This window comes from Mus caroli, unplaced genomic scaffold (genome assembly GCF_978045245.1).
Source record: "Mus caroli unplaced genomic scaffold, Mus_caroli_1 scaffold_1, whole genome shotgun sequence".
NCBI lineage: Eukaryota > Metazoa > Chordata > Mammalia > Rodentia > Muridae > Mus > Mus caroli.
Genome location: NW_028227256.1, coordinates 57,875,074 through 57,902,947, shown reverse-complemented (window position 1 = coordinate 57,902,947; position 27,874 = coordinate 57,875,074). Strand labels below are relative to the sequence as shown.

The 27,874-nt window shown below is 40.9% G+C and overlaps 1 protein-coding gene across 1 annotated transcript; it reads right to left on the bottom strand.

The window, feature by feature from the left end:
- Positions 1 to 411: 411 nt before the first annotated feature.
- Icos (inducible T cell costimulator) lies at positions 412 to 27,874 on the bottom strand. Its single transcript, XM_021174623.3, has 6 exons — positions 27,841 to 27,874; positions 23,805 to 23,943; positions 6,861 to 7,199; positions 6,194 to 6,300; positions 5,267 to 5,351; positions 412 to 3,163 (listed from the first exon to the last, which is right to left on the bottom strand). The coding sequence occupies exons 2-6, from the start codon at positions 23,860 to 23,862 to the stop codon at positions 3,150 to 3,152; spliced, it is 603 nt and encodes a 200-aa protein (XP_021030282.1). The 5' UTR covers positions 23,863 to 23,943; positions 27,841 to 27,874; the 3' UTR covers positions 412 to 3,149.

Genomic DNA, 27,874 nt, shown 5'->3' with positions numbered 1-27,874 from the left:
GTGTAGACACACACATACACATGTAATATGCATTTTGGTTGTAACAGTATTTATTATTATACATCTACCTGTCTAGATAGATGCATAGCTCCAATACTGTCCACCTTCTGGTCCTAGCAGCATGGAAATCCCAGGAGCAGAGAGTAAAGCTGATACATAGACATTGTCTGTCAAATGCATTTCTTACCGACAGCTAAGGATGGGTCAATTTTATTATCAAAACAGAGTAATGGTTGGGAGATACAGATCAGTGGACTCGCATTCTAGACATTCTGACTTCAATCCCATTATCATGAAAACTAGGTCTGGTGACTCATGCTTGCAATACATCGCGATACTCACAAGATAGAGGCCGAAAAATCAAAAATGTAAGGTTATCCTTAGCAAATTTGAGGGCCAACCAGAGCCACATGAGACCATCTCTAAACGACAAAATAGAATAATAATAACATTTTTACCTGTTTAATGAAATAAGCAACCAGGACACCTCAAAGCTACAAATGAACTCATGAATAAGTTGAAACGTGAGGAACAGAGGACTTCAAAATGCTCTCTCACAAAGCATATTTATTGGCTGTTCGAGAGCAGAATCCCTTTACAATGGAGAAGCTTGACAGAAGATGAAAACAAATCCTGGCAGTAACTTGGCAAACCAAAATGTGAGCCGCCCTATAGGGCACAACACCACTTCTGTGTTATTTCTGATAAAGACGAGTAACCTCATTTCATTCATGAAGATACATTAGAGTGACGCCCCAAAAGGAACATTCTACAAAATAATGGTGTGTGATCTGCAAAAGAGCCCAGGCTACAGGCTGTAGAGAACTGTCTAGACTGAAGAACACTCCCGAGACAGGTCAATCGAACACAAAGGGACGTCCCCAGCAGAACTTTCAGCTCCTACATACATCCTAGAAGCCAGGGGAAGATTTTGAATGCAGACCAAAGACTAGAGGGTAGTGACATATCAGTGTTAATTTTCTGATATTGGTGACTGTCAAGTTATCAAAGAGTGCAGTCTTCATTTCCATAGGAAATAGGCACCATTCTGTGGGGCCAGGAGGTCAATGCAGAAACTAACTCAGGCACAGAGCATGCTGTTTCCTGTGCTTCTGACTCTTTTGTAAGCTTGTGAATATTTCAGAGTCTAAAAGGGGAAAAGCGAGACAAAGGGAGCAACTATCTTATGTAGCACGCAAGGTCATTGGAGAGCAAGGGCTAATTTGCATATGGTAGCTAAGGTCATCACTTCTTCGCCCCCAGAAAACACAGCAAGGTTATAGCCCATTGCTGCACACAAGTGCTTAGCCTTTACTTCGTACTATTGCTAACATCTTTTAGCAAGTGGCTCCTCTTTAAGCCAGATTTTATTTCACAGAAATTTTGTTCTTCAAGAAGTCGTTGTTAGGTATTCGTGTTGGGAATGGGGATCCTTCAAGGAACAGAGTAAAGCACCTTCACCCTCACACAGAAAGGACCGTCCAACTTGGGGAATGCCCTAACAAAGCCAGACTGCCTGAGTCATCTGAAGAGAGAGAACACCATACTTGATTCAAATTACACGTTCAGTACTGTACTGTACATAGCCAGCACTACACATGCTTAACGTAATAAGTATATACTGACACACAGCTCACATTTAAAGTAAACTGTAAGTAAGCAACTATAACTTAAAACTATGATGCAGCCATATTTTACTTAAAGTCTGTGGGTTTTTTTGTTTTTTTGTTTTTTTATGTTGCATACACATTGGCTGCTCCAGAAGTCTTAGGCATGCAGACAGGAAAGTGGAGAAAATGGTCCAGGTCAGAGCAGTCAGTCATATGCTGTTTACACTTCAGAATCCTTCCAACGAACTCTAAATCAACGAATTCTATCTTAAAGTGCTAGGGCTGACTTCCAGGCTGCACAGTGTCTAGGAGAGGGAATTCTGTCTTGGCCCTACTGTACTTCCCAGATCCTAGAGACCAAAGCAGCAGCTTGTCCCAGGCTCGGTGGCATCTCCCAACTCTGGGACTCCAGCGTAGCCTGGAATGCTGCTCCAGGGGGACTACTTCAACCTGTCAAACCCAGAGAGAGCAAAGTGTGGCTGTAGTCTGGCAGCCACCACCCAGAAACCGCAGCTTTCAGGCTAAATAGACAATTCATTCTACCCCAGGAGAATGTTTGCCCATTAACAGAGGGTTGCTTTCCTTGCTTGCAACTTTAATATGATCTACAAAAATAGCTAAGCTTGTGATTAATAGCACCATGGAAACACAGATAATAGTAGAAAACACCACAGCAAAATTAATTTGCTTTTGTTTCTGAGAAATGTTTACTACCACTAATATCAACATAGTAAACCATATTAACTGAATTTAGATGTCTTTTCTGGAAAAAATTACTTTGGCAGGGAGAATATGGGAACATCATATCTACTTTTTTTTTTTTGAGTAACAGGGGTGGAAGGGAATATAGGCTGAGCTTCCTATTTGGAGTGACTGCAAGCTGCCAAGTAGACATTCGGACATATCTTTAAGTGGAAATTTGAAGGCAAGAGCAGGCATCTAAGCCCTGAAGCAGTGATCAGCTAGAGTCTAGAAATTGGAAGAGAGCATGTTGGTTCTAATGCATGAGTTCGATGAAGTATATACATCAAATCGCAGAAACAAGTGCTTCTGTTGTGAAGCATCTCCCTCTACTGTCTGATTCTAGAAAGAATGCTGATCTCTATGGAAAGAAAACGGAATCTGAAAAATGAGGACAGATGGTGGCCATTGACTGCCTGTGTGCTTTACAGGTTCATACCCTTGGCATTTTTGTAAAAAATGCTGGAGATATGTTTGTTTTCCTGGCCAGTGCATAGCTAGAATCAGGCGCGGAGAGAGGGGCATTTTATCCCAATGAGGTCTGTTTGTTGAATACATATGAGCTGGGTCTTCCATAAGAAGGGGTTCATCTTAAAAGGACTCAGCAAACCCAGGGCAGTCTGCTGAAATTCTGAATGACTGATAGTCACTGATCCAGACAAACAAAACACCAGCAGAATGTTGTCTGTAGTTAAATCAAGTCAGGTGCCCTGTAGTCCAGAAAATAGAAGAATTTCTCCATTCAAGTTTCAGGGGAACTAGTCCGTGCGTTTCCTCCGTGGGTCCCCGTGTTCCAGCTTATGAGGTCACACCTGTAACAAAACATTCAACATGAGTTGAATTCCCTCCCAACAGCTTTCTGCTTTTCCTTGTAGTGTGTACAAACACACACACACACACACACACACCAGTCTTCAGGTCCTCATTTCCCCTGAAGTTTTGCTCATTCCACTCTTGATGTGAGGATTAGACATTACCTGAACTCTGAACCTTCCTTCACAGGGTCCAGCTGCAGTCAAGTAAGACTCTCATGGGCATGTGCTGACTGCTTCAGCACTGTAGTGCCACGTGACCCCCCTCCATCCCTGTCCCCACTTTCCTGCCTCTGGCTTTACCTGAAGACATGAGAACAGCTTTAATTGGAGCCCAGTTCAGGGAGCACGGAGAGATGCTCTCTGCATCCAGCTCCCAACTGTTGGTAATGAAACCAGTGATTAAGCATCTCATACCCTGTCCTTCATAGAAAAGAAATTATGGGAGGCCTCTGTACAGCTGACAGAGGTCCCATTAAGGCAGACCTCCGGAACCTAGCACCAACACCTTGCCTTTTCTTCTTGCCCCGTCTCTCTTCCCTCCCCCTTTGCTACGTCTCCCTGGGATCACCACTCCAGTGAACTATTTACACCCAAGTCTTTATCACAGGCTCTGTTTGAGGGAATCCAAACTAAAATGCAACGCGTTATTATTAAGACAGTGATTGGGGTGAAGTATGCTGTTGTTTTCAGAAGCAAAGTAATCAAATAAAAGTGATTGCAAGAGGCAAAGCTGTGATCTTAACTCTCTGGGAAGGAGCCACTGACTGTCTGGACCTCAACTCCAGCTATCTAAAGAGAGAGGAAAGAATAACAGTGCAAGGCCAGACCCTCATCCATGCAGTGATTCCATGACAATCTATGTGTGCCGCTGAGCCATTGAGTGGTAGCAAGAATGTGGTGGCTTCTGTTTCTTTTCCCGTCCTATGTACATCATCCTACCATGGGCGCAAGATGTGTAAAATTTTCCACGGTGGGTGTTTCAAGCTCTCTGGCCATTCCTCAGATTTGACAGTACTCCCCTCTAACTCTCCATGGACTAGGCAAGAGCTCCACCAAAGTGTTCTAACCTTGTATATTTTTCCAAACAACTGAGTGTTTTCATGAACTCCCCTCTCCCCAGAATCCACCTAAATCTCTCTTCCCAGCCTCATCTAAAATTCTCATCACCCACACGGTACCTCACTCAGAAGCTTGCATTTAAAGGATAGTCAATAAATGATCACAACCTGGTTTCATGAACTTTACAAGGAAAAGCCAGATACATCTCTGAAAATCACCTTGAAACAACTGTTAACTATGGATTTTTTTTTTTTTTTTTGGTACTTGGATTTGAACCTAAGACCTCATGCATGGTAGGAAAGTGCTCTACCAGTGAGCTGCACACATCTCAATCTCCTTTTTAACTGTTTGTTTGGAGACAAGGACTCATCAAGTGGCTGAGCCTGGCCTTGTGCAACTCATTCTGTAGCCCAGGCTAGGCTTGAATTGCTAACTTCTTACTCCAGTCTGGGCCTTGTTGCTGCTGCTGCTGCTGCTGCTGCTGTTGTTCTTTCCTTTCCTTTCCTTTCCTTTCCTTTCCTTTCCTTTCCTTTCCTTTCCTTTCCTTTCCTTTCCTTTCCTTTCCTTTCCTTTCCTTTCCTTTCCTTTCCTTTCCTTTCCTTTCCTTTTCTTCCCCCTCCCCATCTCTCTGATAATCTTGAGACAGTATCTTATAAGTCACAGACGGGTCTCTAACTCACCACATAGCTGAAAATGCCTTTGCCCTTCTGACGATCTGACTCCCAAGTGCTAGGATTACACATGTGTAACACCGTGCCCATCTGTGTAGTACTGGGATGGAAACCAGGGCTTCATCTGTGTTACACTGGCTGAACTCCATTCTTTAACCCTGATAATTTACTAAAACCAATCCACAAGCATCGTTTTTAATATACTACAGAGTACATTAAGTCCAGTTAAAGTGAAAATTCAGACTTTCACATAAAATACTAAAATTATCCTTAGGGAAAAAAGTTCTATTAAAATAGAAATAAACAAATTAATTCCAGTCTTAACCATGAAGTGTGTTCTTCCCTCCCAAAGCCCTAAGGGAAGCTGTACCTGCAAGTCTAGACTTTTTGTTTGTGTTGACTGCCGCCATGAACATGTATTCACTATTAGGGTCATGCACACTGGATCCGTATTTCTGAAAGAGATAGTTAGAAACATGGCTTGTTATCTGTTCTTTCCCATCTTCATGCTTGTTTTCCAAGTGTTTTCTGGATTTTTTTTTGTAGAAGTAGCATGTGACAAAAGTGTAATTATGGACTTAAGCTCAGTAAAACAATATACAAAAGGTTCCCAATAAAAGGCACTTTCTGAATTGGTGAGACGGCTCAGTGGGAAAGGGCACTTGCTGCCAAACCTGATGACCTGAGTGCTCAATTCCCAGTATCTGAAGTGATACAAGGAGAGAATAGATTCATATGCTTACAGTTGTGCATGCATGCACACACACATATACACACACACACTCACATGTATACAAACACATACACACGTATGCATAAACAGACTCACTCATACACACATACACACATATGCACACACATGTGTGTACACACAACACACATGCACACATACTCACACACAGTCTGGCCAACTTATATATTCATACTCATAATATGCAGAATGCAGTAAATTCTTTGATTGAAAAATTTGCTATGTGAACAGCTAAAGAAAAGTTCCACCACAAAAAGATATTTCATTGTCCCTGTTAATATTGTCCGGAATAGCTTTTCAGATATTTTTCTTAAAAACAAGTTTAGATGATGTAACATATAAAAAAAGCAGTTTCCTTCTTAACTACTATTGGTACCTTGTAAGGAAAATGCATGGTCTATCCTATCTTAATTAGTAGGCGTGTCTTAAGGAAAATGTGTGGTATATCCTTTGCTCAGGTTACTCTGAGAAGCATCTGGCATTCTTTGATGAGAAAAAAAAAACACCTAAGAAAGAGAGTATAAGAAAAAATAAAAAATCACTTACCTTTTTTGCAAACCAGATGATAAGTATGCATCCAAAAAGGAGAACCACAACGAAAGCTGCACACCCTACGGGTAGCCAGAGCTTCAGTTGACAGCAGAGCTGGGATTCTGGGTTGGAGAGGGGAAAGTATGTTGATGAAAGACCCTGAAAACGTGTCCTCATTCAATGCTGAGTAGAGAATGCTTTCATAAAATGTAAAGAAGGTTTTTAATCAAGAACATTTACGAATCTAGTGTGTTTACAAATGTGACTAATAGGTGATGCCTTCCTGTCTGCTGCTTTCACAAGACCACGTGGGAACACCCTTGGTGTAACACTGACGTTCATTCGGCTCACCTCATTCTCCAAGCTGCTTCCAACCTTAGGCAAGTAGACGGACTAGCCACTGAGTCATGAAAGATTTTGAAAGACTGTGCCCTAATTCTAACTTAACAGTGTATGTAAATAAATCACTTATTCCAAATAAATATCAACTAATATTAACAACGTATCATTTCATGAATATTTCATCCAAGATGATCGGCTGTCAACTACTTCTAAAGGAATGACAACACACACACACACACACACACAGAGAGAGAGAGAGAGAGAGAGAGAGAGAGAGGAAAAGTCTTGGAGATGAGCATATACTTTTAAGGCACGATGATAAAAGCAGCCAATGCCTTACCATAAATATGCAAATATCCTCCACTAAGGTTCTTTTCTTGAAAAGGAGGTGGGTCAAAAATGGACAGGCTGCAGAAGTAATAGCTTCCCTGGGAGCTGTCTGGGTTGTTTAGGAAAAAAGAGACGCTGTTGTTTGACAGATGATATAGACAGAGCATTGGATTCTTGATGGACTCCGCATTTCCGCTTCCCTTGGTCTTGGTGAGTTCACAGAGGACTTCTTTCTCTCTGAACAATCGCATTTTTAACTGCTGGACAGTCTCAGGGTATTTACAAGAAATCTGTACACCTCCATTGTGAAATGAAAACATCCTATGGTTGGCCGAGTCATTGATTTCTCCTGGATGAAAAAAGAGAACAAAGCAAGTGTGTTATGTTGTGAACATATTGCCATAATAATTATATTTAAGTGAGAATGTGATTTCTTTTTATAAAGCAACTCCTATTTATACCAAAATGAAAGACTTTATAGCCAAGCAAACAAAACCAAATGTGACAAGACAAAACTATGCACTAGAATACACCTAACGAGAAATGGGCTTTTCATGTGATAGACAGAATATAAAATGTTATGTATCAAGTAACATGTTTAGATAATATGACTCAGATAGTCTCCACGCTTTTACAGGTTCCACACTGGGGGGGGGGCGCAGATGATAAACAGATAAACGAATGTTGATTTGCCATCATTTATACTAAGGAACAAAGAAGTGCTCTCTGGGGAAATGTGGTAGGGCTCAGTGGTGTGTTACAGTATTCACTGTAGGGTCAGAAAATGCCTTTAAAGAAGGTTTAAACCTGAAACCAAAGCATGAGTCTCTTTTAACTTAATAAGGAAAAACTTTTAGGAAGATATTATGGTAAATAAAAGCTTTTAAAAGTATACAAATTTACTGGAGCTAAAATTATATATATATATATATATATATAGAGAGAGAGAGAGAGAGAGAGAGAGACAGAGACAGAGAGACAGAGAGAGAGACAGAGAGAGAGACAGAGAGACAGAGAGACAGAGAGACAGAGAGAGAGACAGAGAGACAGAGAGAGAGAATTACATCCTCCAACTGAAAAGGAAAGAAACAGCTCAGCTATGATTGGACAATAGCATGTCTTCCATGTACCCCATTCACTAAGAACCGATTCGACCCAGTCATCAAGGTGAGGTCCCAGGGTTTTGCTTATTTTTTCACTTTTTAGGATCACTGGAACCAGGGTTGGCCTTGAGAGCTACATGGAGATCACAGGAGGAAGACACTGAAATGGTTTTAACCTGGTTATAGATTGTGAACTACTGGCTTATAGGTTCAAATTGTTTGGTTTATTTCATTTTTTAAAAATTATGTATCTTTTTTTAATGAAAAACTTTACACTAAAATTGCTTGGAAAAATATCAGAATGGTAGTTCTTACTCAAGTTGCTAAATCTCTTTTTTTTTCCTTAAAAATATCAAACAATATAAAATAATTTAAAGAAAAAATACCCATCCCTAGTAAAACAAAGAAATATTTCTGGGCCGGGCGTGGTGGCGCACGCCTTTAATCCCAGCACTCGGGAGGCAGAGGCAGGCGGATTTCTGAGTTCGAGGCCAGCCTGGTCTACAAAGTGAGTGCCAGGACAGCCAGGGCTACACAGAGAAACCCTGTCTCGAAAAACCAAAAAAAAAAAAAAAAAAAAAAAAGAAATATTTCTGTATTTTTGATTTTGACTTTTAGTGGCATTATTTTGCATAGCAAACAAATTATTATATTGTTGTGATCATTTTAATGAGTGTATACTGAGCCATCAGTGTCCATTTTCCATGCTTTATTAAAATTAGCACTGGGATGGTACCAGGACTTTTCTCAGCACTGGGCTTTTCTGTAAACACTATGGCATTTGCCCAAATGCATCTTAGCATATTACTTCCTTAAAGAAGGGTACCACTTACAATAAGATCAGCATCATTATGCTTGGTGCCTTAGCATCTTTTAAGCTTCATCAAAATCCCTTTGAATTTATTTATCAATTCATATATTTATTTTAGTGCCTCTAGCCCTGAGTGTATTCCTCTCATAGTCCTAGGGGTTATTTTCCAATGAGAGGCATGGCTATAAAAGACAAACACAAGTGTTCCAGCTTCTAATTGTATCAGTCAACACAACTTATTCAACCATAAAACAGGAAATGGTAAACAGAATGCCTAAAGGTAGTGTTGCTGGGATTAAGCAATTGCCCTAGAAAATGCAGCTTAAAGTAAGCAAGGCCCTGGAACCAGGGGTGGGAGCAGGACTTGGGTGGCGATTTTGCTCTTCTTTCTTTCTTTTTCTGCTTTATCTCCTAGAGTCAGCAAAGCAAGGAGGCTGGGGGTGTTTCCTTCAATAATCTGCTTTCCAAAGAATGCTGGAAGGGCCCTTGGAATACAGAGAAACCTCAGTAAACTGACACTCATGTTGGGTGTAGTCCAGAAAAGTCTCAGTCAGGGGATTTTAGTCAGAGTCATCTGGGACTGCCATTACCCTAGACTTTAAAAGTAAAAATGCGAGCCAGGTAAAAAAGATGTGGAGTTGATTTTACAAATAGTGTTTTAAATAGCACGACAAGTGCATTTAAAAGAAAAGAAAAAAGAAAAAGAGAAGAGAAGAGAAAAGAAAAGAAAAGAAAAGAAAAGAAAAGAAAAGAAAAGAAAAGAAAAGAAAAGAAAAGAAAAAATGGAACATGGAGCAAAAGGCAACAGAAATGTCAGATTAGACTAGCAAACACCAACTTCATGTGCCTTTGAATTATCAGATGCCCCAAAGTGAAACGGCTATACTCACTATGTTTAGAGAAATGAAAGATATGCTTACAGTCTTATCATCAGGGTACAGGAAAAAATTAAGTCAACTAATTTGAAAAAGAAATAAAACTGGCCAAAATGTTCACTTATTAAAATCCAGTGAGTGGGTTTAAAAGTATTTGAGGCAAGGCTAGAAAGAGTGAAAGACTTGATAATCTAAGAGCCAGGTTAGACAAAAAATATCCAGAATTCAGGCACAGTGAGAAGAGTCAAGACTCTCAACAAGTCATAAACAAAGACTTTTTATTTTAAATATACACCACATTTTCTGTATCCATTCCTCTGTTGAAGGACATCTGGGTTCTTTCCAGCTCTGGCTGTTATAAATAAGGCTGCTATGACATTTACACAATGGAGTACTACTCATCTACTAAAAACAATGACTTCATGAAATTCCTAGGCAAACAGATGGAATTAGAAAATGTCATCCTGAGTGAGGTAACACAGTCACAAAAGAACACACATGGTATACACTCACTGATAAGTGGATATTAGCCCAGAAGTTCAGAATACCCAAGATAGAATTCACAGATCACATGAAGCTCAAGAAGAAGGAAGACCAAGTGTGGGTGCTTCGGTCCTTCTTAGAAGGGGGAACAAAATACTCATGGGAGCAAATACAGAGACAAAGTGTGGATCAAGGAAACGCTATCCAGAGACTGTCCCACCTGGGTATCCATCCCATATACAGTCACCAAACCCAGACACTATTGTGGATGCCAAGCAGTGCATGCTGACAGGAGCCTGATATAGCTGTCTCCTGAGAGGCTCTGTCAGAGCCTTACAAATACAGAGGTGAATGCTCCAAGACAACCATTGGACTGAGCATGGGATCCCTAATGGAGGAGTTAGAAAAAGGACTGAAGTAGCTGAAGGGGTTTGCAGCCCCATAGGAAGAACAACAATATCAACTAACCAGACCCCCACCCCTGGGCTTACAGGGACTAAATCACCAATCCAAGAGTACACATGGATTGACCCATGGCTCCAGCTGCATATGTAGCAGAGAATGGCCTTGTTGGTCATCAATGGGAGGAGAGGCCCTTGGTCCTGTGAAGGCATGATGCCCAGTATAGGGGAATGCCAGGGCAGGAAGGCAGAAGTAGGTGGGTCATCCACCCACCTATAAGGGGAGCACCCTTATAGAAGTAGGGGGAGGGGAATGGAATAGGGGGTTTCCAGAGGGGAAACCGGGAAAGGGGATAACATTTGAAATGTAAATAAATAAAATACCCAATAAAAAAGAAAGTGAATCTCATAAATCATACATTTTAGAATTTATAATTCAAAAAAAAATACACCGCTAGACATACGACCATCTAGATTGTCTAAAATTGATAACACTACCTTCCAAACAATGCAAGTCTAGGACACAGCAGTGAAGTCTTCATAGCAGCTATACAGACTATCCATGAGGCAGCAGAATTAGAAATCACATGTGTGCCAAAAGAAGCCACCTGTCTGCCCAGAACACATTAGAAAGATAGTGAATGTACACACGTTTTGATTTGCTGCATCACCACTGAGAGCAGAGGTGCAACAAACATCTGAATGGCTGCTACAAAATCCACCCATAATGCTCTTGCCTGAAGGGGAGAAGAGAGTTTGCATCCGTAAAGAACATAGAAAGCAAAAGGGTGTGTGTGTGCTAACAACACTTTATCCTTGGCTTGAGGTAATTGTGGGGGTGAGGTAGCCTGTGTGATGGTTATTCACTCTAAGGGTTCATTTATTGTTTATTCACACCTCTGCTGGGTGTTTTGTCTTACAGTCTAAAAGCACGCAGAAGGAAAATAAAGTGGCTTTCCACTTCTTTTCATAGAGTTAAAGGAGCAAGTTAAAAGCAAAAGGGGTGAGATCAGACCACATGCAACGGGTGCACTGGCTTCCAGCGAAGTTGCGCTGTCTGAGGACTTTCCACCAGTGAGTGCCAACTTGTACTCCTGCTGTGCTGCAGCCTCTGTCTCTGCTATCTGCTGCAGAAGATAAGATCAGCGGACAGCTTCTCGGTTCCTTTAGCATTGTTCAGAGAAAATTTCCCAGCAAGCAAACCACAAAGAGATCCTGGGTCAAAACTGTCTATAGCCTCTGTATACACACATCACATAAAAAGTGTGTCAGCAGCTTCCCCTTCTTTGCCTACACTATGACCATCAAGCACTAGGTGAAAATTAGCTTTGGGACTGCTGTGCAGTGCTCAAGGAACCGAAGAGCACAATTCTGGTTCTGCCTAATGCCTGGCATGCAGGTCTCTGCCTAGAATACCCCTGTGAATGCCTCTCTTTCCATCTGTAGAATAAGTGAAAAGAGTGTCTTTAAAGAGTTCTTTCTGCAGAGATGGCTCAGTGGGAAAATTGCTTATTGCACAAGCATGAAGGCTTGGGTTTGGACACCAGAAGCCTGGCATGGTAGTGTGCATTGCTAATCCTGGTGCTGCAGGATCGAAACAGGCAGAACCTAGGGACTTGCAGAGCACATACGAGGCAAAATGCTGATCTCGGGTTCTGGGAGAGACCCTGTCTCGAAATCAAGGTCAAAAGTGACTAAGGAAGACACCTAATGTTGACCATACACACATGTACATGTGTACTTCTGTGCACGCGAGTGTGTGTGCACATGCGCACATACAAACACACACACACACACACACAGAGAGAGAGAGAGAGAGAGAGAGAGAGAGAGAGAGAGAGATCCTTTCCAACACTTACTTTCTGTGGGTTAACGCATCTAGAAGAGATCACAGACAATCAAGAGAGATAACTTCACTGCCAGGTGAGTTCCCTTCGATGATAACATGTTTCCCATGATCTTCCTTTTAGAAAAGAATATTCCAAGGAGTCTGGAAAATGCTAGCGTGAGTGCAACATTCTTTCTTGCCTACAGAAGGATATGGGATGGCTAGGAAGAGTTCAGTTTTTCTTATATGCAGAACCGAGGGTATTAAAATCAACGGCAGCCTCCAGAGTGTCATCTATCAGGTACTCATGAATATTCATGTTGATGATCATTCTTAGCTTAAACACGTCCTGGCTCACCTTTCCATTATTGAATGTGCTAATGAGAAGACTGACTCATGTTTCCACATTCCCTATGTTTAAGTTTTAAGCTTTCAGTCTGAAAAAAAAAAAAGTTTGGCAACTGTACACATGCAATTTGAATGTTTGCAACCACAGTAGTTAAATACTTACCTCAAAATTACTTTGTACCTATAGGATGGATGTGCTAAATATCAAATCATAAATTCTTCTTAGCCTTTAGCTGAGTTTGGCTCATTAATATAAAGAGCGACAGCAGTGCGCTATGACTGAGGAGCACCATGCAAGTCTGAGATGTCAGTTCAGATCCCCAGCACCCATAAACAAAGGTGAGTATGCCAGTCTGCCTAAATAAACCCCAGCACTGAGAGTGGCTGGGGAGAAAGTCTTGGAATTCATTAACAGCCAGTAGAGCCAAATAGAGCTACTCTAGCCAAATCCTTGAGCTTCAGGGTCAGTGAGAGATGCTGTTCTAGAGAAAGGCACTGGTCATTAACCTCTAGCCTCAAGATACATGCATGCATACACATATGCACACGCTCTAATACACACACACACACACACACAGGGGGAGAAAGACAGAAAAAGGGGTGGAAGTAATACTCTTCCTGTAGATACCTACCAGGTTCAAAAAGGTTTGCCAAGCTAGCTGACAGGTTTATTTGTTTGTTTGTCTGCTTGCTTGCTTGTTTTCCCTTTTCATGATTACTTAGGGCCGGACAGATTTAATTCTGATTCTTTAACTCTCTTGAAATATATAATAGTTTTATCTGCCCAGTGTGTGAACAGGCCATGGGCCGCCAGAACAAGCATTCTGCTAATCCACCCGAATGTCTATAAACACCACATATTAGTGATTTCTTTAATCCAAGCACCAATGATACACATTTCAACACTTAAGCTAAAGCACACATAGTAATGTGCTCATTTATATCCTTGTGATGTCTTAAAATCTGAGTTTTAAGTGGAACACTTTGATAGCAATGTACATGTGCCCTCTGTCGACACATCTAGATGATATTCACTCTAGAGAAGAGGTGGTAGATTTTTTTTTTTAATCACTCAGAGCACTACATCTTATAGGGTATACTCTTCTCACCAGGCTCAAACGTGTCACCTGCTGTTGTGATTTTTATAATAATTTTTAAAATATAATGGATTCTATGATATAATACTACCAATGGACTGTTTTCAAAAGCAAAGTCAGAGCTTTTGTATTATGGGAGTTTTCAGATCTTTCTCTTTTCTTTTCTTTTCTTTTTTCAAAAATAAGAGCATTTGTGTCTCTTATTTTAGGGACGGTTAAGATCTCCGGAGCCAGTATGATGATGCATCCTATAATCCCAACATATAGGGGGCTGAAGCAGAAGAATTGCCGTAAGATCAAGCCCATCCTGGGCTACATAGTAAGCTCACGCCCAGCCTTGACTACAAAGTGAGGTGATATCTCAACCAACAGAAAAAAGAAGCTGAACAGAGGAGAAGGAAGAGGAGGAAAAAGAAGAAAACCTCTTGAGAAAGGTCCCTCCCCGAAGAAAGAATCCATGAGAATTCAGAGATTCTACTTGCAAATTGGTGCCTTTGATATCCAAAGTATTTTATTTTTAAGTATCAGATAGTCCACCTAGGACTTACCCAGCTGGGACTCTATAAGCAGTTGTATTAGCTCTGGTTGAAAAAAAAAGCTTTAAAGAAACAAATAGAGACCCCACACCATGCAGAGGATATAAAACAGACTAGCAATGTGATTTTATTCATTTTAACTCAGACTTCTAACCACAAACCTCCACAAAGGCCTCAGAGTGAGAGATAAGATCTTCTGAGTTTGCAATTATTGATAGTGCTTATTAAACATATTTTCTGCAGTCAAACAATGACATGCTTCAGGTGGCTCAGTATAGCACAAGAGTGTGACACAAAAGACTTTTATCAGAGTTAAGATGATTGTACTAGAGACTTGTTACATTTGATCTTCTACTCATGAATTTTAGCATCATTTTTAAAATGTGTTTTCTACCAGTCTTTCATCTCATAAAAACTGCCATTTCTTATGAGTCCACTAGCTAAACCCTTTAGAATCCTGGCTGGTAGGTTCTTATCTGTATATTGTGCCTACACTCACATTATAATTCAAAAACACCCCTAAACCCAATAGGAGAGAGTAGGTTCCATAGTAGGATGAGTGAGCAAAATAAACCCTATGCCATTTAGAGAAAGCAGATCAAAAATGTAAGGAAAACTGGAGACGACCCCCACAAACCAAAACGTTCTCTCTCTCTCTCTCTCTCTCTCTCTCTCTCTCTCTCTCTCTCTCTCTCTCTCTCTCTCTCTCCCTCCCTCCCTCCCTCCCTCCCTCCTTCCCTCCCTCCCTCCCTCCCTCTCCCCCTTCTATCTCCCTCCCTCCCTCCTTCTCCCTCTCCCCCCTCTCTCTCCCTCCCTCTATCCCCCCTCTCTCTCTCTTTCTCTCTCTCTCTCTCTCTCTCTCTCTCTCTCTCTCTCTCTCTCACACACACACACACACACACACACACACACACACACTATGACAGCTGCTTTTACTCTCCAAGGATCTCTGAAAGGGAGGGGAAAACAACCTTGGTTTTCTAAGCATGTATAATAAGAAAAATGCAAGTTCCATTTTCTTCTAGTTAAAAGTTATTTTCTTTGTGAAAATGGAAAAACCCCAAAGGTGCTATAAAACTTTGAATCAATATTCACAGCATAATTAATTTGCAAATAAACTACTCTGTTAGTGATCTCGCTGGCACTGGTTTGAAATTATCATAGGAAGGAAATCACATGAGATTAAGTGAAATCAGCTCTATTCCACAGAGGGGAGGGGAGATTGGTGTTGAGATCATGAATACAAATATTGCTTTCCTCTTCCCAGTTGCCATGCACACTGCTTTAAGCTCACACACAAGGACATCTGTGTGTGAACTCATTTACATTGATGCTTATCTCCAGCTCAGCCCTCCAGGCCAATTTCCTATCCGTTTTAGCATCTCTCTCTAGATACAGTCAACACATCAAGTGTAGCATGCCCAAGTAAAACCCTATTCACTCACTAAACCCTACACTGTATCTTTAGAGAATCACTGACCAGGCCCAGGACATGCAGAGCCTTCATCATCTCTTCTCCTCTCTGACTCTTTCATCCAATCAGTCACTAAGTTCAGTTGACTCTAGCTTATAGAAATCTCATGAACTTAGGCTTTCTTCTCTGTTCCCATTGCCAATCCAGACCTTATTTGTGTTTTCTTCCATCGGTAGAAGCAACTTCTTAGCTGCCCATCCCCATTCCAAAGTAAACACACACACACACACACACACACACACACACACACACACGTCTGTCTCTTTCCTCCATCTGCCTCTAAAATTGGGTTTCTAAAGAACATTTTATTCCCCAGCTTGAAAGTCTTCATTAGTCCCCTGTTGCTTATAAGGTAAAAAGCCTGTCTCTTTGGCATGACACCAAAGCCTCCGTGATCCCATGGGCCATCTGGTCCAGCCATACTGAAGTTGTAGGCCATCCCCTCCACAGCACTTCTTCTGTTTCCACAAACTACAAAGTTCAGTCAGCCCTTTATCCCACTAGAAATACTCCTTCATTCTTTAAGAACTGTTTTAAATAGCAAATCTTCCCTTTAGCCGTTGCTGAGATGCCCAAAGACTCCTAACTCTATGCTCTTAACATTTTACTTAGCCAACATATTTCTAACATATGTAGTAGATCCTAATTATTCTTGTCATTTAATCATGAAGTCTACAAGGGTTCATAGCAGCCTTATTTATAATAGCCAGAAGCTGGAAAGAACCCAGATGTCCCTCAACAGAGGAATGGATACAGAAAATGTGGTACATTTACACAATGGAGTACTACTTGGCTATTAAAAGGAATGAATTTATGAAATTCCTAGGCAAATGGATGGATCTGGAGGGCATCATTCTGAGTGAGGTAACATATTCACAAAGGAACTCACACAATATGTACTCACTGATAAGTGGATATTAGCCCAAAAACTTAGGATACCCAAGATATAAGATACAATTTGTTAAACGCATGAAACTCAAGAAGAACGAAGACCAAAGTGTGGACACTGTGCCCCTTCTTGAAATTGGGAACAAAACACCCATGGAAAGAGTTACAGAGATAAAGTTTGGAGCTGTGAAGAAAGGATGGACCATCTAAAGACTGCCATATCCAGGGATCCATCCCATAATCAGCTTCCAAATGCTGACACCATTGCATACACTAGCAAGATTTTGCTGAAAGGACCCAGATATAGCTGTCTCTTGTGAGACAATGCCGGGGCCTAGCAAACACAGAAGTGGATACTCACAGTCAGCTATTGGATGGATCACAGGGCCCCCAATGGAGGAGCTAGAGAAAGTACCCAAGGAGCTAAAGGGAACTGCAACCCCATAGGTAGATCATTATTATGAACTAACCAGTACCCCAGAGCTCTTGTCTCTAGCTGCATTTGTATCAAAAGATGGCCTAGTAGGCCATCACTAGAAAGAGAGACCCATTGGACTTGCCAACTTTATATGCCCCAGTACAGGGGAATGCCAGGGCCAAGGGGTGGGGGTGGGGGACTGGGGGGGGGGGAGTGTATTGGGGACTTTTTGTATAGCACTGGAAATGTAATTGAGGAAATTACCTAATAAAAAAAAATTTAAAAAAAATGAAGTCTACAAGGATAAGAATTGCATTGCTCCTAGGACCTGGAACACAGTAGGAATTCAAAGATACTTTTAAAATAAATGAAGATAAGGCCATGAAGGTTCAACATGCCCTTAGCATGGACCAAGAAAATAAGACAAACGGAGAAAGAGGTCTTATTTGCTGGAAATTGGGGAGCACTTAAATTACAAGGCAAGGCTAAAGATTCAAAATGATTGATGCCCATCCAATTTTTTGAATCCCAATCATTTTCAGGAGCTTCCATTGTATTAACTACGTACAGGGTACATTCCTAAATGTATTATAAAAAAATATATCACTTGCTTTCCAAAGCTAGCTTTTAAGTCGGATGGTCATTTCTTAATCCCTGTTTTTACAACTGGGGAAACTAAGGCTTGAGTAGCTATATCCAATAGCCTTTATCCAAGCTAATAAAGTCAGCAGTAACTATAAGCTGTCCATTGAATCAATGTGACCTCAGAGTCCACTTACTGAATGGGCCTCCCAGTCTGATATCCTCATCCAGACCCCTCACTTTACAGACACTGAAGTATAGGATCTGAAGAGATTTGCTATGGGAAAAGAAATGTTAAGTGAGAGGTGCAAATTCCTCTTAGCCTTTCTTCTTTTCCTTTAAGGTGTATGTATTAGTTTGACAAATACTTAATGCTTGCACTGGGGCTGTGCATGTGTTCTGTGACTAAAAGGCAATTAGCCACTAAATAAAAGTAAGATTGCTCCTCAAATATGCAATTACATGTGTTTAACACCTTTAGTTATCTAGATATTTATTTATCAACCACTGTGTATTAAGCTGCCCTGTGTATTTAAACCTGAAAAAATAATCTGAATTCTTGATATCAGGGTCTAAATTTCTCATGAAATTTTTCCAGTAATTTGTCTTCCTGTAAAACTGGAATTATATATATATAATTAAACAAATGCAAACAGACATTTTATAGTATTTTTGCTTGAATCTTAGATGGCACAAACTGATTTTGAGTGTAATGAAGTGACTATGTTGTTTCTGTTGCATGAATAGATTCTCCAAGGCCAGCATAAACACTAGCTGTTTAAGTCTGATTTCTCAAATGTAAAAGCAGTCCCCTCCGAAAAATCTTGGATTGCTTGTGGGAAGTACTTTACCTGCAACAACATGGCTCAGAAAGAGTTGATTCATCAGCACCTATGGTCAAGTTCACACAAACACTTGAGTCTATCGCTCTGCTTAGTCATAACCTATCTTTTCTCCTCTTTTCCGTGAGCAAAGCAGTCATAGAAACATACTACCATTCATGGCCTCAGAGGCTCCCAGCCCCAAGGTCTAGTCTCTCTTTAGATTTGCACATCGTTGTCTGTTTTAGACAACTTTACAGACCAAACCAGTGAAACCAAACCATGGCTTGACCAACAGCTTCAACTTCCATGTTTCATGGTCTGCACATACATAGGTTCTACTTTTTAAAACATAATTTTGAATTTTTATACAAATTTAATATTTTCCTCTTCCCAGAGTGACTGAAACCTACCATGTAACAGACTTTGTTTACTAGATAGGTAACTTGTTTCTTAGCAGATTAAGAAACACAGTCACCACTTATGTAGAAACTATGAGTGATTTAAATCTTTTCTAAGTTGAGAGCTCAGGAATTCACTTTACATCTCAAACAGAATGATCAAATGATCTTAGAAGAGGAAGGTAGCATAGGTGACAATATTCATTCAATCTATTACACATGCTGGTGTGAACATCCTACATCAAGTAACAAATGCTATGGATGGTGGTGTGGGCAAAGCTAAGACAAGAGTTGGGTTGCTTTCTTGTGCCTACAGGTTACTTGTAAGGACCTAGTAACTTAAAAAGCTTAATAGATCTGAAGAAGCTGTAGTTAGTAAGCATAAAAATGAGAGGAATTTTGTTCACTCTGGTGAGAAAAGTTTCACGTGAGAGTAATAGAAATTTCTAGAAAGAGGGGGAGACAAAGAAGAAAATGTGATCAAACACTAGAAGAAGAAGAATAAATTACTGGAAATAAGGAATAAAGTTTGAGTCCACAAATTGAGACGGAGTGTCTGGTCCCAGACAGAGTTCATGAAAATACATGAGAAAGAGAGCCATGTGAGGGTGAAATTCCTGAATTTCAATGTTAAAATGAGCGGCTTTCAAGATCACAGAGTTCTACAAGTAGGGCAGTTGGTCAGTTGGTAGAGTCTGGCATATAGGAAGCCCTAGGTTCAGTCTCTAACATCATAGACCAGTGGTGGCCCATACCTATAATCCCAGTACTAGGGAGGAATAGCAGGAGAATCCAAAGTTCAAAGCCAGTGTAGGCTACCTGAGACCTTGTCTAAAAATTGTTTTTCACTAAATACTAGAAAGATTTTTCTTTGATTAAGTTAAAAAAAAAAAAACAAGACTCAGACTAGCATGAAGTGCTTAATCTGCAATCCAGAAAGCCACAGAGCTTAGATGAAAACCTCCAGGGAGAGCAACTACAGACTAGAATTCATAGTCACAAGAATGGTGTCTGTGGTACTAGTAACTTTAAGCCATAAAGGTTTCCCCCCAATGTTTAAGGAGGGAGACATAGTCCCCTGTGTTGAGACTAACAGAAGGGCTCTGAGCACTGGTTAAAACAGAGGCCTCAAGAAAGGAGCAGCATCCACATTGATGCTGACTCTGAAGTCCAGTTCTATGATAGAAGGACAAAGAAAGGGTTAGAAGGACAAGAGAGGAGTGCTCTCGGGAGGGAACACAGCAATGCTTTTACTTGAGACTATTTCAACTAAACCCATGCATGGACCAATGATGGGGCCAGTGGAAGAGTGGCAGAGAGAAGGTCACTTCAAGGTTCTTATGCCAGTGTGACAACTAGGGGTTAGGCATTACAGACGAGGGCACAACAATGCTTATTTCTATAAAAAAGGAGTAAATGGGACTGGAAGTGCAGCTCAGTTGTAGAACACATGCTTAGCAAGCATAAGGTCCTGGGATCAATTCCCAGCAATGAATAAATTTAACTAATTAGTCAGTTATGGTTCTCTGAACATAATAACTTGATAGATTAAGAAGTGTCATCGGGGCTTGGAGAGATGACTTGGTTACTAAGATCACTTGTTGCTGTTCTGGAGGATCTGAGTTCAAATCTCTACACCCTCATGGTGGTTCATAGCCATATCTAACCCCAGTTCAAGGAGTCTGATACCCTCTTCTGGCCTCCATGGACCCCAGACATGAATGTGGTGCACAGACGTTAAGTATAGACAAAACATCCAATTGCACAAAATAAAGAGAATCTTAAAAAAAAAAGTATTGTCAGCCTTTCATATTCACCAGAGACAACAAAGAATATTAAAAGGAAAGGTTACTATCTCAACAAAACACAGAGAAAAACAAGGAAATTAAATAACACAGGAAAATCAGAGGTAAATACATAACCTCTTGGAGGCATAAAATCAAGGCTTATCATGCTGAGAATGGCTGGCTTACGTTCATCTATCCCGACAAAAGATTAGCAATGCAGAGTTTTTCAATGCAGTTTGAATTCTAGAAACAGGTGCTCAAAGGGAGGACCCAGAGGTCAGCTCGTCTCCCCAGACCTCTCTGAGCTCTGTGGGGAGGATCTAGTGCTAAGAACACCCAATGGCTATTTCTCCAGAGATGGTGGGATTCTCGAGTAACTGTTCAGTCACTGTCAGAGATAGAGTGAGTCTGAGGTCTACCATCCCAGCTTCCTAGGAGAATACCCCCTGAGACAAGCATTTACTGGATATCACCAGCTGTCAGTCATTGCCACTGGCTTCACTCTCTACACTGTCTTCAAAGTAGTCTTCCTAAAGCCAGAATTTAGCAGGTCACCCACACCACCCCCATTGCCCAAGAAGGGGCTCTTCTCTTATAGCTTCTTTCTGCAGATCCTTCTGTAAGAAAGAGCCTTCTGCCATTCCAGAATCATTAAAACAAACAGATTTTGTAGACTTTTACACTGAGATCCATTGAAGACTGGGAATGTTCAAGACTCTCAACCTTCTTAATTCTCAATCTTCTTAATTTGTGTTGTTCACAAATCTTCAATGGAGCTGGGCACATTGGGCTTCTACCGATGGTTCTGCCACTAGGTGTTGTGTGACAGATCATTTAGCCTTCCCTAGTTTATGGGTCTTTGTCAGTATTTATCAGTACTGCCTGAGGGCAAGAATCCCTGTATCATTTTGTCAAGACAGAGCCAAGAGTTAGAAACACTAAAAGTGTTATAGCTACCCATGAGTGTTTAGTTTCCTGCAGTTTGGTTCTGTTTATAGCTATGAATTTAGGAGTTCCTGGGTGTATGCGACCTGGGACAACGTTTAATATGATGATCATTAGCATGTTTATCACCCCTGTTTACCTGTCATTGGAAAATGGCGTTCTACATAACACAGTTTTTTTGTGTCATGAGACTAACTAACATTGGTTTTTGCTCACTAAGGATCTCAGGTGACTATTCCAGAAGATCTTATTGATCAGGTTAGCTTGGCAACTCATGACAATCCTACGACTGGATCCATCCCTCTACAGAAATTACGCCACTGTTCATACAAGTCTTTTGAGTACAGTACCACCACCCAACTACCCGAATGGTTTGGGATACAGAAAACTTTTGATGCATCCCAAACCAACCATGTAATAACTTGTACAAATGTTCTTGGAAGAAATTCCAAACTCTTTAGCATGGCCCTGTGGGCTGAGAAGTCTGACCACTGACTTCTTTCTTAGCCTCATCTGGCATCATGCCCAGCTTCCCTTCCTCCCTGTGCTCAGCCACATCAGCCCTCGTCCAGCCCTCTGACCATCCTTGAAAACTACAGATCCTTTGGATTGACTTTCCATTGAATTTTCTTTCCTACCTTGACACTGCTCTTCCCACCAGTTCCTATTTGTTCTTCCAATTTCAACTCAAGTATTATTTCCACAGAACAATCTGTATGGCTCCAGCTATACACACACACCCCTCCCTGTCTGACCTGGATCCTTGGTGCCCTCTCTTGCCATCAATTCATCCGATTGTTTGATTCATGTCTCTTTCACTAGTACTCAGCTAGTCTCAGCAGAGTGGGCCTGCCTGGTCTTGCTCACCACTGTTTATACAATAGCCAGCCCAGCATCTCCTGCATGGCAAGTGTCCAGTGATGCGTGAAAGAACGGATGAGTGGATGAGTAAATGAGTGGATTTCCCTGCCATGGTTTTTCTCGTTTCATGTATGCTGCTAAGCTTTTCAGGGGGGTTGTGCATAGCTAAAAACACATCTGGCCCAGAGCTGTTCTTAGTATTTCTTCCAGGTAAATACAACAAGGTCTTTGCTCTTCATCCTCCTTAAGAACATTCGAGTGCCTTTGAAACAGCACAATACTAAATGTTGAATAAATCCAATTTTAGGTTTGACTTCTTTTTGGAGAGAAAAATAATGTCTCCTTCTTTCTACCACTGAAAAAAATGCATTTCCAGATGGGCTTATACCACTGAGAATTCTGCCTTTGCTTCTCCTGTTAAAGGCATTGCCTACCATTAATGTTTCACTTCACTTATCCCAATTTCAAGAACAATATGTAAGTGCATATAATAAGAAGCAGCAAAAGACCATATGTAATTACTTACACTGCACATGACCCTCTTTAAACTTCTCATGTAGAGTCTGATAAATGTCACCCCATGAAAAAGAGTCAGATTCCAGAATATTTAAGGTCTAGAGGGACCAGTGAATGCTGTCAGTCATTTTCTCCCCCTTTTTACATTTGGGGTGATCTTCATATCTAGTATCTAAAAGCCTTATAAGATAAGCCAGGATTGGTCTGGCTCTGTCTTGAAAAACAAAACAATCAAAAATAAAAAGCAACAAAACAAAACAAAAACCACCAACCCCATGGCAGACTGTACATTTAAGACATAGGACCAACCAGGTAAGAGTAGTCAAAATTTTCCTTTTGGAAGTCATCCACTTTATTCTCTACTATAGAAGGATTTCCAGGGCTATTCAATGTCTATTCTTTTGACACAAATAATCTTGCCTTTCATCTTTCTCTAAAAAGAGTGAGCTACTCTCCTACCTTATACACTGTCAGGTAACTTTGAGCAAGTAATTTAAAATTTTAATGGTCTGTTGAAATGTACTTTTTCATGTTAAAACACAGTATCAAAAGAAGCACTGACATCCACGCTGACCGGGCATGACACCCTGGGCCATGAGCTTCAGTGTCTCTGAAACTGTCTGTGCTGTTAAAAACAAAATAAAATAAAATAAAATAAAATAAAATAAAATAAAATAAAATAAAAAGCATTTTCCATTTTTACTTAATTTTTCTACTTCATATTTTTCTTAATGTTCTCTTGAAGTACAACTCAATAATAACTATGGATGGCCACTCACCTGTCAAAAGTCTGATTAGGACGCAGAAGACAAAGACACGCCAGAAGTACGGCTTCATGTCTGCCAGGAGCAGTTGCAGTCTTCCTCTCCAGTGCTCAAAAGTGTCAGTGAAGTCATGTTCTCAGTTGTTTTCTGTTTTCTGGAGAGGAAGTGGGTTTGTGGAGGTTGATGTGGTGTCACATTTATCATCCACTTCTACTTGGAGAGCTAACACAGCGCCTCCTGCATGGCAAGTACCCAGTGTTGCATGAATGGATAGATGCGTAAATGAATGAATAGATGGATGAATGTGTGAATGAATACATGGATGTGTGAATGGATGAATGGATGGATGGATGTGTGAATAGATAGATAGATAGATGGATGCATGCATGTATGAATGAGTGAATGAATGGATGGATGGATGGATGGATGGATGGATGGATGGATGGATGGATAGATGCAAGCATGCATGCATACATGTATGAATGAGTGAATGGATGGATGTGTGAATGGAAGGATGGATGGATGGATGGATGGATGGATGGATGGATGGATGGATTTCATTTTCAAAGCTATTTATGTGTCATTTGTGCTTCTAGGGACTTCATGGACCATTCATATCACTGCTGTGTGGATGCTTAATTCACAGATTTTTCTTGATCATGAAGGCAAGAAGAAAATGTGGCCCTCTTTCTGGTTAGAAACACAAAGCCCATCATTTTCAGAAGCCATTCATTCAGATCTCTGTATCAATAGCTACTGGGGACTGCAGGATCCAACACAAATTATGAATAAGACATATTTTGACACACTTGTCAGGGCTATTTACTCCAGAGATGTAAGGCCTTTGAAATAGGACAGAAAATGAATGAAAGTTTTTAAAACATCTGAAAGAGGAATATTCCTGGAATATGAGAAGTAATATTTACATGGTGTTCATTATAGATTATGATTTTATAAATGATAGGGTCAGGTTTAAAGTGACTTAACCCCTGCTCTCTAAGTTACAGTCATCTGTAGAAACTCAAGAGTCTGTCTGCATGTATGGTGCAAATGAAGCAAGAAAGCTAAGATGCCTGATAAAAATCTCTGTCCCTGCAAAAAGAGAAAGAAGACAGTAGCAATGGCAATAATGCAAATAATTCATCTACAGCCACCTAAATTTTATATGAAATATATCTTAATTAATTATATATAATATATACAATATATATGTGGTATATATGATATATATAATTTAAAGGTAAAGAGGATGAGAAATGGCTCAGTGGGTAAAAGCACTTGCTGTCAAACATAAGGACCTGAGTTCAAATCCTTAACAACCTTGCAAAACCTGGGTGTGGTTGTGCATGCCTGTAACCACAGAACACCACAGGAGGGCAGACAGGAGGATCCTCAGAGCTCACTTGTCAGTCAGCCTAGGCAAAATGGTGAGTGTCAGGTTCCATGAGAGACCCTGCCTCAAGGAGCAGCAGGAAGAATGATAGAGGAAGATGCCCAGTGTCCTCTTCTGGCCTCTCAATGACTGCTCATACACTACACACAACACATGCATACTACACACCATACCACACACACACACACACACACACACACACACACACACACATACACACACTTCAATGTAGAATAATTCATGGTTTACTTTGTATAGAGAATACCAAATACTAAGAATATAGTTAATATTATACTTAAATTGTTTTAATGGACTTTTTTGTGTACATACATATTCATATTATTTTATGCATATTGTTATTTACTTTATGAATCGTGGGCCACTATTTTCCTCATCTCACAAATAGAGAAAAATGAGGCAAAGAAAAGTAAAGGGCCTGGCCTCACCCAAGCCCTATAGGAAGTGGCTGTGCTGGCATTTGAAGACTCTAGTTCTCAAGTGTCCACTCTTAACTAACCAGAAAGAGTCATTCATGCCAAGGCCTGCCACTAAGATGTAGCTGAGGTCTCCTGTGACTGCCTCAGTTTTAGCCTGTCCTCACTGAGGCATGGGTAAGCGACTTACACTTTTTAGTATGGGTCCCTTCCCCTTACTATGTACAGAGAGCTAGCTCCTACATCATGAGTATGGTGCTCTCGTGAACACCAAGGGGCCCCAATTCTAGAGCTCAGAAACATTTCATGAGGAAGGTTGGAAGTCACACCCAGATGATGAGAACCTGAACTGTTTCTAATACATTCACTCATTCTTCAAGTCTCCCAACAATTCTACCAAGAAGATCTCCTCATCCTCTCTGGGTCATTTATGAGAAACTGAGAGCTGGAGAGGTTGTGTGATTAACCCAGGGTCACATGGAGTACAATGGGTACTGGTCAAACCCAGCACAGTGGAACTTCAGGTTATACATACACTCTACACTGCCATCACACACACGGATGCTGGCCCCTGTTCATCTGGCCAGAAATTCCTGGTCATGTTTTTACTGAGAAAAGTCCTAAACTCTCCCTCTTCTTAGTTTGTTCTTAGTTGAGCTTTTAGAAATCTTTACATGTAGAAGTGACGGCTGGGTGACACGTTATTCACCTGCCACTAACTTTCCTGAAGATGACCCTTCTGACTGAGACCACCCAACAGGGTAAAAGCTGTTCTTTCTGTATTCAGAGAGGCGCGGTAACTTTTATACAGTTAGTAGTTCGGTGGAGAATTGACTATTTCTGGGAAATGGGACCGAAAGGGCATGAGTCATAAGTCTTTCTAATCATAACTTCAGATTTACAGAATACAGATTCCAGTGACTACAGATAACAGCAACCCATGCCCCACAGAAGTGTGGCATCCAAAGTTTCTAACTACCCTAGTGACTCCTCAGAAATCCCTACATAACCTACATGCCATCTTGTCCTAGAAAGCCATGTTGGCAACAACCTCCACCTCTCTGTCTTACTCAGTTTGATAACTTTCCAAGTAAATCTCTCTTCTTGCCCTGGTAACTTATCCTTGAGTCGCTGGCTTTTTCCATTCACAAGCAGTGAACTTGGGTTCACAGTTGCATCACACCATGAGCCTTTTATGTTCATGGAGGAAGGGTAGACTTAGTCCCAAGAGGAAGTTTCAAGTTCCTGTAATGCAAAGACCCGACTTTTCTAATGAAATTTAAGTGTAGTGTTTCTACCTCAAGGGGAAAAATGTTGGACCAGCTATGGTTGAATTCCACTTTAGTTCAAGTGAATCTGTATGTTTTTATTTGATATGAATCTGATTGCTTCTAAACCACCATGGTCCTCGATATGTAGGACATTTGGGACCAAGCAGGGGAGCAAAACTAGCATCTATGTAAATGGTGTTTATGGCCAACATCCCTGATTCCCAAAATTTCTATAAAGAATACAAGTGTTTGTGGTTTTAAGTATTCGGAATCACTTTTCTTGTGCCTGAAAAACAAGTTGAGAAAAAAATTCCATTCACCCCCTGCCCCCAGGAAGTACTTTTTATTTTGCTTGTTTTTTTTCATTTTTTTTAAATTCCATGACTTAAGAAGGTTTTGATTTGTGTGTGCAGATACCAGAGCTGAGGGTGGGGAATGGAAAGTTTGTTACATATAAAGCAACATTTGCATCTCCTGCCTTCTAAGCTGCAGAGTACTGAGTACCCAGTGCCAGACTGCTTGCTTTTCTCAAGCGCTGCAGATATCCTCCTTTTGCCTTGCTTAAAGCTGTCAGGAAGCAACATTTCAGTGAGCAGAGGAGCTCAGACACCAAGGCCCCAAGAACCAAAACCCAGGAAGTAAAATAACCATCCCAAAAGCACCTAGCAGTCCCTTAAGTTGCATTTGCATTTTCAAGTGGGCAGACATGGAAAGACTAATCAAAATGGCGTCTCTTCCCACATGTTCTCTGTGGAGTAGCACCGCCATCCAGCCACTCAACCAGCCCTCTCCTTTCTCCGAATGTCAACAGCTGTCCTTCCCAACTATGTCCCAAGCATTTTTCTTCCTCTTGTCTCAGGGTCACTGCATAATCAACATCCTCTCTCCCTCTCCCCCTCCCCCTCTCCCTCCCCTTTCCCCCTCCATACCTCCCTCTCCTCCTCTCTCTTCACCTTCTAGATGCTCCTCTTCCCATTTCAAAGTCTT

Coding starts and splice junctions, on each gene's coding strand:
- Icos (XM_021174623.3), bottom strand. CDS start 23,862: ATGAAGCCGTACTTCTGGCGTGTCTTTGTCTTCTGCGTCCTAATCAGA. Junction 7,200..23,804: donor CCTAATCAGACTTTTGACAG/GTGAGTGGCCAT, acceptor TTTTTCATCCAG/GAGAAATCAATGACTCGGCC. Junction 6,301..6,860: donor AGGATATTTGCATATTTATG/GTAAGGCATTGG, acceptor TCTCCAACCCAG/AATCCCAGCTCTGCTGTCAA.